Raw genomic sequence first — 13,892 nt, 5'->3', positions numbered from 1 at the left:
ATTCTATTTCATTTGCCTGACCAACATCACTGCTCCTAGGTGAAATTCTGACATTTGAAATGTTGTGAAATGCCTGTTCTGATACAGTCCAATACTCCCATCTAGTGGTTGAAATGAACAATGCAAAAGATACATGATTATCACCATTAATGATAATGATGATGATAAAAATATTTATATTGTGTCAGAAAAGACTTGAGAAACTGCAAGTCACTTCTGATGTGAGGGAATTGGCCGTCTGCAAGGACGTTGCCCAGGGGGTGCCCACAGTGTTACCATCCTGTGGGAGCATTCTCTCATGTCCCCACATGGGAAGCTGGAACTGACAGACAGGAGCTCATCCCATCTCGCAGATTCGAACCATCGATCTTCCATTCTTCAGGTCAGCATTTCCACCGGCACAATGGTTTACCCCACTGCACCACCGCAGCTCTGTAATAATAAAGAATAAGAATAATAACAAAACAAATAGTACATAAACAAAGTATGGATTATCGATGTTGCAATTTATTATTTATTTATTTCGCACATTTTTACCCCACCCTTCTCAACCCCCGAGGTGGTCCCAGTAGTGATCGGCACACTGGGTGCAGTGCCTAAAGACCTTGGCCTGCACTTAAACACAATCGGTGCTGACAAAATTACCATCTGCCAGCTGCGAAAGGCCACCCTACTGGGATCTGCACGCATTATTTGCCGATACATCACACAGTCCTAGACACTTGGGAAGGGTCCGACGTGTGATCCAATACAACAGTCAGCAGAGTGATCTTGTCTGCTGTGGACTCATCTTGTTGTGTTTCAAATAACAACAACAACAATGTATTGCATTGTTTTGAGTCCACAGCGCTCTCTGGATGTAGTTGAACTACAACTCCCAAATTCAAGGTCAACGCCTACCAAACCCTTCCAGTATTTTCTGTTTGTCGTGGGAATTCTATGTGCCAATTCCATCGTTGGTGGAGTTCAGAATGCTCTTTGATTGTAGGTGAACTATAAATCCCAGCAAATACAACTCCCAAATGCCGAGGCCTATTTTCCCCAAACTCCACCAGTGTTCACATTTGGGTATATTGAGTATTTTCTGTTGGTCATGTGAGTTCTGTGTGCCAAGTTTGGTTCTATTCCATCATTGGTGGAGTTCTGAATGCTCTTTGATGGTAGGTGAACTATAAATCCCAGCAAATACAACTCCCAAATTGCAAGTCTATTTTCCCCAAACTGCACCAGTGTTCACATTTGGGCATACTGAGTATTTGTGTCAAGTTTGGTCCAGATCCATCATTGTTTGAGTTCACAGTGCTCTCTGGAAGTACTTGAACTACAACTCCCAAACTCAAGGTCAATGCCCACCAAACCCTTCCAGTATTTATTGTTTGTCGTGGGAGTTTTGTTTGCCAAGTTTAGTTCTATTCCATTGTTGGTGGAGTTCAGAATGCTCTTTGATTGTAGGTGAACTATAAATCCCAGCAACTACAACTCCCAAATGTCAAGGTATATTTTCCCAAACTCCACCAGTGTTCACATTTGGGCATATTGAGTATTTTCTGTTGGTCATGAGAGTTCTGTGTACCAAGTTTGGTTCAATTCCATCATTGGTGGGGTTCAGAATGCTCTTTGATTGTAGGTGAACTATACATCCCAGCAAATACAACTGCTTTCCCCTTTTCAGTGCTTTTTGACATCAGCCTCCTTGCGCCGCCTATTGAGGAATGAAAGGAAGGCGAGAAATCAGCTTTGGACTTCAACTCCCAGAAATCCTAGTCATTAGTCAAAGCAGCTGAGGCTTCTGGGAGTTGAAGTCCTCAAAAGCTAGCGTTCGGGAATGGTTGGTGTTTGTGAGGCATACCAATAGCAACCCGCCTCCTACTGGGGAATGAAAGGAAGGCGTGAAATCAGCTTTGGACTTCAACTCCCAGAAATCCTAATCATTAGTCAAAGCAGCTGAGGCTTCTGGGAGTTGAAGTCCTCCAAAGCTAGCGTTCGGGAATGAGTCGTGCACCAATAGCAAGGGCCCCTTTCCCGGCGGCCCTTGCGGCTGGCCAAAGACATGGCGGCTCGGGCGGCGCGCGCCTCCCCCCTCCTCTCATTCTGATTGGACACAGGCTCCGTTTCCCGGCGGCCTCCGCAGCGGACGTCGACGTCACGGGCCCGAGCGGCGTCTGAGGGGAGCCCGGCAATGGCGGCCTCCTGCGCGGACATCTTGCGGAGGGAGTTCCCAGAACTCGACGGGGAGATGTTCGACTACGTGACCGGTGAGCCGAAGGCGGGTGGCTTGGGTTCCAGCCAAGGAATGCCGGGGAGGGGCGGTGGGATTGACCCCAAACTGCATTCATTCTACAATGGAGATCAGGCATGGGCAAACATGGGCCCTCCAGGCCTTTTGGACTCCAACTCCCACAATTCCTAACAGCCTACGGCTGTTAGGAATTGTGGGAGTTGGAATCCAAAAGGCCTGGAGGGCCCAAGTTTGCCAATACCTGCACTATAGAGCTCATAGAATAATATGAGTTAGAAGAGATATTGGGTGGCAACCTGTGCACTCCCCCTGAAATCACAGGACTCAGCGCAGACGCTTGATGCGCAGGTGTCGGCGGTGGCCAGGAAAATAAAACTTGTGCGCCAACTGCGACCTTACCTTGTGAAGTCTGACTTGACCATGGTGATCCATGCCTTAGTTACCTTTAGACTGACTACTGTAATGCACTCTACGTGGGACTACCCATGAAGACGGGCGGGAAACTACAACTTGTCCAACGTTCAGCAGACAGATTACTGCCTCTGGACCGTGCCCTGACCTACAAGAAGCACTGCCTGAACATCAAGCAAAAAGTGGGCGCTAGAAACAATATCATACGAAAGCTGACTGGCACAACCTGGGGGTCACAACCAGACACAGTGAAGACATCTGCCCTTGCGCTATGCCACTCTGCTGCTGAGTATGCATGCCCAGTGTGGAATACATCTCACCACACTAAAACAGTGGATGTGGCTCTGGATGAGACATGCCGCATTATCACGGGGTGTCTGCGCCCTACACCACTGGAGAAATTACACTGCTTAGCCAGTATTGCACCACCTGACATCCGCCGGGAAGTAGCAGCCAATAGTGAAAGGACCAAGGCAGAGACATCTCCATCTCATCCTCTGTATGGGTATCAGCCAGCCCGTCAACGACTTAAATCTACAAATAGTTTTCTAAGATCTACAGGGACACTCGCTGGAACACCTCAGCAAGCGAGAGTTCAAAAGTGGCAGGCTCAAACCCAGAACCTCAATCCGTGGGTGATATCAAATGAGAGACTCCCCCCTGGGCACACAGAGGACTTGGTGACTTTGGAAGGCGCTGAACAGACTGCGCTCTGGCACCACAAGATGCAGAGCCAACCTTCAGAAATGGGGCCACAAAGTGGAATCCTCGACATGCGAGTGTGGAGAGGAGAAAACCACTGACCACCTGCTGCAATGCAACCCGAGCCCTGCCACATGCACAATGGAGGACCTTCTTGCAGCAACACCAGAAGCACTCCAAGTGGCCAGATACTGGTCAAAAGACATTTAACCAACTACCAAACTCACAAACGTTGTATTTTACCTGTTTGTTTGCTTTGTTCTGTTAGAAATGTAATATAATTGACTGGTTGATCTGACACGACAAATAAATAGCAGCCAGATTAATAACTGGGGCGACTTACAGGGAGCGGTCAACCCTACTGTTTAAGGAGCTCCACTGGCTGCCGTTTATTTTCCGGTCCCAATTCAAGGTGCAGGTTATCACCTATAAAACCCCAAAACGGTTTGGGACCCGCCTACCTTCGTGTCCGTATCTCCCTCCATGAACCAACTCGGGCGCTCCGTTCTACCGTTCTTCTTTTGCCCCTGCCAATTTCACAAGCTTGCCTGGTAAGTACAAGGGAGATAGCTTTTTCCTCTGTGGCCCCCCTGACTCTGGAACTCACTACCTGGAGAAATTAGGAAAGCCCCTACCCTAGAAACCTTTAAAAAGAACCTTAAATCCTGCCTCTTCCGCTGCGCTTTTAATTAATAGGTTTACATTTTCACACTATTGCTTAGCCTCAACGTTTTGTAATTGGAGTACATGTCCCCCGCCCCCCTTGTGGGAAAGCTTGATTCCACAACCACTACTATAATGAGTCCTCCTCCGCAAATAATCTGTCTCTTTCTTATCTCGCCTGAGTTTTAATCAGTTTTAATCAATCTCTCTTTTAACCATTGCATGTAGCCCGCCCATTGTCATTGTGCCTATTGTAATTCTATATTGCTATGTTTTCACATGTTTTATGTAATTATGTTGTTGTTTATTGTTTGCGTTTTCGGTTTTATTTTATTGTAATTTGCTGTCTGGGCTTGGCCTCATGTGAGCCACTCCGAGTCCCCATTGGGGATATGGTGGCGGGCTATAAATAAAGATTATTATTATTATTATTATTATTATTAGAGATCCATGGGTCATCTAGTCCAGCCTCCTGCCATGCAAGAAAAACACAATCAAAACAATAATATATTAATAATAAACTTTATTTATTACCCACCACGCTCTCACCAAAGGGGACTCGGGGTGGCTAACATGAGGCCAAGCCCAAAAGTAATACAGAATAATTAGACAAAAAGCAATGGAGAAATACATCATAACATAAAATATATAAAATAACAAATAAATAGACAGTACAAAGTAGCATAGTAGAATCAAACACAAAGGGCGGTCCAAATGTATGAGATAAAATGTTAAAACACTGGGTGAAATGGGAATAAAAAAGTGTATTTGTAGGAGAGGAGCCCAAGAAGGAGGAGCAGTGGGTTTGGTCTTTATAAAGGACAGGGGGTGGTGTATCATGAGGACAACTGTAGGTGGGAACAAACAAATGGGTTGAATAGTCACTCTCCGAAGGCACATCGGAACAGCCAAGTTTTTAGATCTTTCTTAAAGACTGCTAAAGTAGGGGCTTGCCTGGTCTCCCCAGATAGTGAGTTCCAAAGGGGGGGGGGCACAGCAGAGAACGTCCTCTCCCCTGCCAAGAAGCAAGAATATTGCATTCAAATCACCCCTGACAGATGGCCATCCAGTCTCTGTTTTAAAGCTTCCAACGCTTCGAAATATGTGCAGTTGATCTTTGGAACGGCCCCAGATTATGATTGAGGATGGCATGATTTTAATAGTGAATACAATGTTTTATATGTGTTAATGTGCATTTAATTTTATTTTTTAACGTAAGTGTATTTTAACTTCTTGTTGTCCAAAAGGCATTGAATAGTTGCCATATCTAAAGCCACCTTGAGTCCCCTTCGGGGTAGAGAAAGGCAGGACACAAATAGAATAAATAAATATCACAGGTTCTTCACAGGTAATTGATCCTGAATCATTGCTCCCTCTTTAAGTCAGTTCTTATCGGCCACAAAGGACAACAGTTTCCACAATTGGCAGAAGTTCCTTTCTGTTTTCTTCTGCTGACTTCTTATTCCCTTTATTATCAAGACATTTTCCTCTGTGAATTAGCAAGAAGTTTTCAGCCAAGCACAAGTTGTTCTAATAGTACACTGTTTTTTTTGTGTCTATTGAAGACTTCTTTGGATTTTTCCATCACTCAAATGGTTTAGCAACCAGTGTACCAAGCTTCTGACGACCACCTTTACCTCCAACTTCTCCAAACACCACACAGAATTTAGAGAGTGCACCTTGTACATGAAACAAGTAGGATAGCCAGAGAACTCTGCTAAACCATTTGGGTTGAAATCTTGGGTGCTTTGCTCCTGTTCCATTGTTTCTTTGGCAGGGCTTGGATTAGATCATTAGTTCTCAACCTGTGGGTCCCTAAGTGTTTTGGTCTACAACTCCCAGAAATCCTAGCCAGTTTACCAGCTGTTAGGATTTCTGGGAGTTGAAGGCCAAAACATCTGGGGATCCACAGGTTGAGAACCACTGGATTAGATGAACCAGTGGTAAACACCCCAGTTTTCACCTGCAATCCAGGTCAAATCCCCCCCCCCCCACACACCTGCACCATAGGCTTTGCCTGCCGACTACCACACTTCAAAAGAGATATTGACAAGCTTCCACTATGACAGCTATTGTTGCTATTGCAATGTAAATTGGTAGAAAGGTAGGTAATAGCAGTGTGAATAATCAAAATTTGGTTGAGATAGTGCTTGTACTTCTGGAGGGACTAAATTTTGCTTCTCATATATTTGGCATGATGATTTGGTTAACTAGTTAAAATTTAGTAGAACAACTGGTTGGGGTTTTTTTTAACCTAATTTTTTTGGGGGGTGGTTTGAACCCCTAAACCTCCCCCTTGGCTACAGGCTTGGCTCTGAGTCCTGCTCCCTCTTCCTTATGACACCCTTCCACATGGCTCTCATGTCTCCTCTCAACCTTCTCTTCTGCAGGCTAAACATACCCAGTTCCTTTAAGATGAACCTCATAGCGCATTGGTTTCTGGTCCCTTGATTATTTTACTTGCCCACCTCTGGACTCCTTCCAGCTTGTCATTATCTCTTTTCAAGTGTGATGCCCAGAATTAAGCACAGTATTCCAGGTAAAGCAGAATACAAAGGCACCATGATTCCCCTCGATCTAGACACTACACTCCTTTGGATGCAGCCCAAAATCCCATTGGCTTTTTTAGCTGCTGCATCACACTCTTGCTCACATTCAATTTGTTGTCTGCGAAGACTCCAAGATCTTTCTCATATGGACTGTTGTCGAGCCAGGCAGGTGTCACCCATTCTGTATCTTTGCACTTCATTTTTCTTTCCTAATACAGATGGATCCAATTTCCATCTGTCTTAAAACAGACATAAAATGGAACATAGCCATACAGCCCAAAAAAACTCACAGCAACCCAGTAATTCCAGCCATGAAAGCCTTTGACAACGCTTTGGACATAAAATGCTTTCTGTGCTCAAATGCTGGCTAATGGAAATGCCGTTCTTCTGACATATCTAATTTGTATCATGTGATCCTAAATATGTTGGCATGCCCTCATTTTCTATTGGAGATATTTTCAGATAAGCATGCAGCTTTAACCAGCTGGCTATTCTCTGAAGGACTGGAACCTCCTTCAGATAGAACTTGTAGTTCCAGGCTGATAAAATATTGTGTGTGTTCACTGACCCACTTCTCTTTTACAAATTCTCCCAAGGACTTTCTTTGATACTAGGAAACATTTGTAGAGTTCAGACTAGCCAGGACCAGCAGAGGGAAAGAACAGATCTGTAAACAGATTTAGCTTGTGCACACAATATTGTTAATCTAGGGAAAACTGAAGCATAGATATCTGAACCACTTTATAAGTTAGATATGCACAATTATACTAGCTCTACTTTGAGTTGAATAACTATTCCTTACTTCTGCTTTCACAATTGTGCTTGTAGTTTCGATGTTCACTCTTAAGTGGGCAAGAAGGGAGAGAACTCTCCCTCATTTCTTTAACTCTCTGGGATATAAATAAAAATGGCCAGGTAATCATCTTCTCTAATAGGTAATAATTTCCTTCTTGGTTCCAAAAATATGTAATAATTATGCTTTAGCCTTTCATCTGAAGAAGCAAGATTTTGATTCTTCTCCTACCTTAGTGAGTTTCTTTCACCTATTAACTGCATGTCATTATTTGTATGTGTGTGCGTGTGATAGGAGGGAAAGGTTGAAGACTTAACTACAATTGGAGTGGACAGAACTCCATTTATGGTTTGAAAACCATAAACTGTCTTAAACTACAAGCAGATCCTAAAACTTTAGAAAGAGACAAATTGCCTCTCCTGGAACCTTACCAAGGAATCAAGTCATCTTTTTTAGGGCAGTAAAGGGCAGTTAGTGGACTCTGAAACATCCTCAGGAATCATAGGCAGACTCAGTAGGTGGGATTACTGCAGAACTCAACTATTTGCCCCTGAAAGAGGCAATGACAATAACCATCCAACTGTAGCTGAGGTTATCGTGTGCCAGGTTGGAGATAAGTAAATGGAACTTGGAACTGTTGGTAAACAGTAATGTAGTCCATGAAGAAAATGAAAAAAAATGTTACCATGAGTCCCCAATTCTGGAGAAAGGCAGAATGATTTTTTTTTGGGGGGGGGGTATCCAGTCCCCCATATCAAGTTGCCAAAGATACATTGGTCAGTAATAGACAAATGATTATAAGGTTACTAAAATACTTCAGGTAACGGCTAAAGTAAGGATGGGAATTGTGTTATCCCCTTGGGGGGGGGGGGGCATCCCATTCAACTGGGTTCTTGCTGATGTCCCAAACACCAACTCGTTTCCACTTTTAGAAGATGAAAGGAGCAATGTTGCTCCCTCTCCCAATCCAGTTTTGAACTTGCAGGTTATGTAGCCCCAACAGAAAATAAGTTTCCAAACAGTGGCTTCTTGTTCCTAGAATACCACTTTCAAGTCTGTGAAAATGGCAGTTGTGTGGCCAGCTAAGGATCAGGAGGTCTCATAATGGCCCTCTGACCCTTGGAACACCCAAAATCCTGGAGATCAGCAGGTGAAAGTAGTGGGCACATCCCTTTTCTTAATTCCTCTATCCCCCTTTTGCTTCTGAGGCGAAACGAAATAAGCATGTAGCTGAACAGTTTGGATAGCAGTGATTTGGGTAACAGGTGCGGGTGGACGTGTTGGTTGCTGACTAAGCCCCAAAATGTGACCCACAGCTGAGCCACGCCTTAGTGATCTCTTGCATTCCCTTGGCAGGGGTTCTACATAGTGGCAGTGCTGACTTTGAGTCAGTGGATGATCTGTTTGAAGCGGTTGGAGAGCTTTTGCAGGACATCTCCAGAGATTCCAAAGATGATGAGGACATCCGTGCTATCTGCCAGCGAATGTATAATACTCTACACCTGTAAGTTCTCGTCAGTGGGCATTGGGTGGGCGGAAAGATTAAGGTACTCTTTGTAAGCATCTATAAACAGGCACAAGGGATAGAACTGATGCTGAGAGTTTACTATATGTAAATGCATTTTTCCAAGATCTTTACATTGGTGGAATTGCAGAATGCTGACTGCCCTAGTACAGAGCCAGCATGGCATAGTAGGGCCCATAGAAACTACAGTTCAAATCCTTGCTCATCCAGTGAATTACATTAGGTAACTTTGGACAAGTTGCAGACATTCTCCACCCAAAAGGAAACCAAAAGGAATCTCCTCTGAATCAATCTTGCCAGGAATACCTATGATAGAGTCACTACAAGGCAGAGTTAACTTGAAGGTATTCTCATGTATGTTTCCTCTGTGGCCTGTGAGCTTTGGAGAGCAAGATAGAATGACCAAAGGGTGGAACATATGGGACTTCTTAATTGATTCTGGTATGTCTGGCAGGGACAGTGAAAACTCTGGAAGAGACACACAGGTGCTCCTGGATGCCCCAATTCAGATTTCTAAGATGGCAGACAATTATGGTGAGTAGTACTAGCAAGCAAGAACCTGCTTCTATACGCTCTAGTCTAGAACATAAGAACCAAGTTTGTAAAAGTTGTTTGGGTGGGACTGGAATCTCCTAGCCAACGTAACCAGTGACCATGCAGTCTGTGTATTTTGACAGCTATAGTCCCCCAGAAAACATTACCAAAATTTGGCTCAGTTTCTTTATTTCTGTTTCCTTCTCTCCCTTTTTGTGGGAATGAAAGACCTTTCTTTTTGCCCTGGTGCTGGGATCGGTTCATGCTGGGAAGCTGTTGCTGTCAAAAAAGCCAAAGTGCTGCCTTGCAGCCTGTAAAACTGTATTTTGTTTTCTTCTTGTGTATATTGGAGTCCTTTTGTACTACGCAATAGTAGCAATGTGATTCCACTTCAACTACTATGATAGCATCCTGGGGTTTGTAGTTTGTTGAGACACTCCCCATACTGTAAATCCCAGGATTACATGGGATGCTGCCATGACAGTTCCAGTGGAATAATACTATGATTGTGTACTATGAATGTGCCCAAGAAATGGAGCACTCTGGCCACAAGATACTGAGCAGGATCAGGGTTGCTTGAGAAGGCATTCTGTAGGCATAATCTCATCCCCATCTCCTCTTTGATCTGTCATGCACCAGCATAACAGCTCAGAGATTTATGAGCACCATGAAAGAGTGTGTTTGTGCATAGGTTTTATTAATAATATTATTTAATTTATTTTAACCCCTGTTAAATAAGATTCTAGTTTACTCTTGTCTTATTCTTTTAAGACACCTTGGACCCCATCTTTGGAGAAAGGTGGAGTATAAATTCAATAATAAATCATATGTGAATGCATCAGTAAATCAAGACTTCATATTTCTTGTATATGGGATGTGGCGTTTCCCTAAGAGGAAGTTACTCTCTGTTTTGTAGATTCCGGCTTGGACGCGCTGCCAGGGATGCTGCTGAAGAGAAACCAGAACTCGGTAAGGGGATGCAATAGCAGGGAGGCCCTATGCTGTTGATGCCAAGTCAGCTGTATGACAAGTGCCTTCCTACTCTTTGAGGCAGGGTTGGTAAAATGCAGCTCTACAACTCCTAACATTCTTCACCATTGACTCTGGCGGCCAGTGCTGCTGAGAGCTGGAGTTTGCCCATCCTCTCCTTTGAAGCTCCTTGTATCCCATCATCTTCTTTTCTAGGAGAGATCGTGTCATGGCATATCTTTTTTCTTTTGATTGAAAGAGTAGGGTACATCTGCATTATACATTATTTGCAGTGTTGAAATCCTTATAACCATCAGCGTTCTATCTTATGGAATCTTAATATCTGCAGTTTGGCTATGAGACTTCTCTGTTGGAAGGAACTAGGAGTCTTCAGCAGATAATTCTGGGTCTCACATCAAACTTCAAATTGTGGTGTAATGTGGCTACTTATCCTTGTATTGTGTCTCTTTACTCAAGACAAAGGGATCAGTTGTGTTGATGTTATTACTTTTGTAATTGTCATGTAGAGAAGCACCAAAAAGCCTCCTCATGCAATCCCTTGTTGCAAGAGGAGGTGATTGACACACCTGCATTTCCTCTTCCAACAATTCAGTTCCCTTTGGTGTATTGCTATTAAATAGAGAGTAAGATGCTGAGGGTAGCATAACTGTATTGATGAAACAAGCAGATCCAAATAACTCAAGCAAGTGGTGTGTTCTTTGGGAGATGGTGACCACTTCTAATGTCTGCTCTTGCTCCATCTCTAGATGGTGAATTCCAAGAAGCTGGAGAAAGCAGAGGCTCGCCTCAAGGCAAAGCAGAATAAGAAGCAGGAGCGAGATTCTTCTAAATCTGGGAACTCACTGTGAGTAAAGGAACTATCACATTTGAGCAGGGAGGGCTTGTTTGCCCCTTTTCAGGAGTCTGTGGTTACCCTGAAGCAAGCAAAGGCAAAGCCTATGAACTGAATCTTTTTGCCACATATAGATGCCTTGCTGCTAAAAATGGGTCATTTTTCTATTGATGTTGAAAGAGAGGGGTGAGGCATCATATTATACTTTGATGAAAGAGAAGACAGCACAGCCCACAGCTGGCTTTAAGGCAGAAAGTAGAGCATTGACCAAATTTTCTGTGCTGCAGGGCAGGTGATTTACTTGTTGCCCTTTTCTCGCATCTTCCTGAGATTTAAAAGCATCTCAGAAGGAAGTGTTTGCATGCATCAGAATGGCTGTTGGAAGTAGTCATTTTCTCCTTTTGGGAATGGCTTGGAGCAGAAGAGGCAACAGTGGTAACATGTATTTATTGTTTCAGAAGTGAATTGAGAGTACAGTTGTAATGTATTTAAAAACATGAACAAAGTTAAACATTTGGCATTATACTAAATGGCCATTGACCAGTAGCTGGCCACTTGGAGTGCCTCTGATATTACTGTAAGAAGGTCCTCCATTGTGCATGTGGCAGGGCTCAGACTGCATTGTAATACATGGTCTGTGGCTTGCTCTTCTCCACACTTGCATATCGTGGACTCCACTTTGTAGCCCCATTTCTTAAGGTTGGCCCTGCATCTCGTGGTGCCAAAGCACAGTCTGTGACCCAGTCTTCTGTGTGCCCAGTGGGGAGTTTCTCATCCGGTCTCAGCAATATATTGAGGGTTTTAGCCTGCCACTTTTGGATTCTCACTTGCTGAGGTGTTCCTGCGAGTATCTCTGTAGATCTTAGAAAGCTATATCTTGATTTAAGACGCTGGCATGCGGGCTGATATCCAAACGGGATGGGCCGGAGATGTCACCGCCTTGGTCCTTTCATTACAGGCTGCTGCTTCCCAGCAGATGTCAGCTGGTGCAGTACCGGCTAAACAATATAATTTTTCCAGTTGCATGGGACATACAAGACATCCTGTGATAATGCGGCATGTCTCATTAAGAGCCACACCCACTGTTTTAATGTGGTGAAATGCATTCCACACTGAGCATGTGTATTCAGCAACAGAGTAGCAAACTTCAAGGGCACATGTCTTCACTGTGTCTGGTTGTGATCCCCAGGTTATGCCAGTCAGCTTTCATACAATATTATTTCTAGTACCCACTTTTTGCTTGATATTCAAACAGTGCTTCTTGTAAGTCAGAGCATAGTCCAGAGTAACTCCCAGGTTTTTGGGTGTGCTGCAATGCTCCAGTGGGATTCCTTCCCAGGTAATCCTCAGAGCTCAAGATACTTGTCTGCTCTTAAGGTGAAAAGCACATGTCTGTGTTTTAGATGGATTAGGAATCAGCTGGTTTCCCCTGTAATAGGTAGGACAGCTTCTGTTCAACCATTTCAAAGCTCCCTGCTTGGGTGGTGATGGCACGATTATCAGCATGGATGAAACTCTGTCCCTTCTGGTCATCAGGGTAACAGATTGACTGTGGGGAGGGTAGCAGTAACAGCAGGTTGGCAACCATCTTTAGAAGCAGTACTCTTACATCCATTTAGTCAAAAGCCTCTCCACTCAACACTATTGTTTGCTGTCAGATTTCAAAAATGGAGGAGAAGGGGGAAAAATAAATTTGGGGCCACTTGCAGCCTGTGATTGCACTTTGCTCATACCTCTTGTAGAAAGCGTTGTTTGCCAAGAAACATTCTGTCCTGCAAGCCCAATATGAAATGCAACAGCCCAGATACAAGAACTGGTGTTGTTCTTGGGAAGGCCAATGCATTCCATGTAGTGGAAAGTTATTTTTGTGTTCCCCTGAATAAATGGTCTCTTTTGTTTTGTGTCTGGCAACAGAGTGCTTGAAGAGGCGTCTGCCAGTCAAGCTGCTAGCAAGAAAGAGACACGCCTGGAGACGTCAGGCAAGAACAAGTCCTATGATGTGCGGATTGAAAACTTCGATGTGTCCTTCGGTGAGCGGTGAGTCCCAGTGAGGAGCCAAAGGTGGGATGTAACCTACCTGGCTGAAAACAAGTTGATTTCACCCATATGCTTATGTTTTGAAGTAGTCTGGAAATTTTTCTGATGTAGACTGGCCACTAAAAATATGTCTCACTCCAGCTGGAATGGCTGTTTTCCATAGTGTGACTGACTGTTTCAAAGTGCTAGTGCTTTTCCTTTACAGTCTATAAGATTTGGGATTTGGGTTCCTATCAGCATCAACTACTGTGGTCGTTAGTCAGAAAGGACGTCAGTTTCAGTCTGAAGCATCTGGAGTTGTCTTTTCAGCCCTGGACTGGTCAGATGTAAACTTTTCTGTACTGGCATGCTTTTGAGAGGCTGTCTAGAGCACTGCTTCTGAAACTGTGGGCCCCAACCCCAAATGGGGAGAATTTGGCAACCCACTTACACAAATCTGTTAGCAATGGCTTGTGGTGCTTATAGTGGGCAACAGTAAAAGGTTTTTGAACATCACCCAGTGGCTGTTTTAGACTTTACACGAATCTGTTGTGTAGTGTTTACAGTGAACTCTGCAGAAAATTCTTCAGCTGTGCTCCATGTAAAGTGGAAATTGTCCTATTTAGCAAACCTGACAA

General features: G+C 44.0%; 1 protein-coding gene across 1 annotated transcript in view; it reads left to right on the top strand.

The window, feature by feature from the left end:
* The first annotated feature begins 2,122 nt into the window (after nucleotides 1-2,122).
* ABCF3 (ATP binding cassette subfamily F member 3) overlaps nucleotides 2,123-13,892 on the top strand; it is a 38,090-nt gene continuing 26,320 nt past the window's right edge. Inside the window, exons 1-6 of the mRNA XM_060767383.2 lie at nucleotides 2,123-2,255; nucleotides 8,714-8,861; nucleotides 9,337-9,416; nucleotides 10,333-10,385; nucleotides 11,153-11,250; nucleotides 13,153-13,275. Of these exons, the coding sequence (XP_060623366.1) occupies nucleotides 2,180-2,255; nucleotides 8,714-8,861; nucleotides 9,337-9,416; nucleotides 10,333-10,385; nucleotides 11,153-11,250; nucleotides 13,153-13,275 (578 nt within the window). The 5' untranslated portion in view covers nucleotides 2,123-2,179. The remainder of the gene's footprint in view (nucleotides 2,256-8,713; nucleotides 8,862-9,336; nucleotides 9,417-10,332; nucleotides 10,386-11,152; nucleotides 11,251-13,152; nucleotides 13,276-13,892) is intronic.

Source organism: Anolis sagrei, chromosome 3 (genome assembly GCF_037176765.1).
Source record: "Anolis sagrei isolate rAnoSag1 chromosome 3, rAnoSag1.mat, whole genome shotgun sequence".
Classification (NCBI taxonomy): domain Eukaryota; kingdom Metazoa; phylum Chordata; class Lepidosauria; order Squamata; family Dactyloidae; genus Anolis; species Anolis sagrei.
This window is presented reverse-complemented; position numbering and strand designations above follow the sequence as displayed.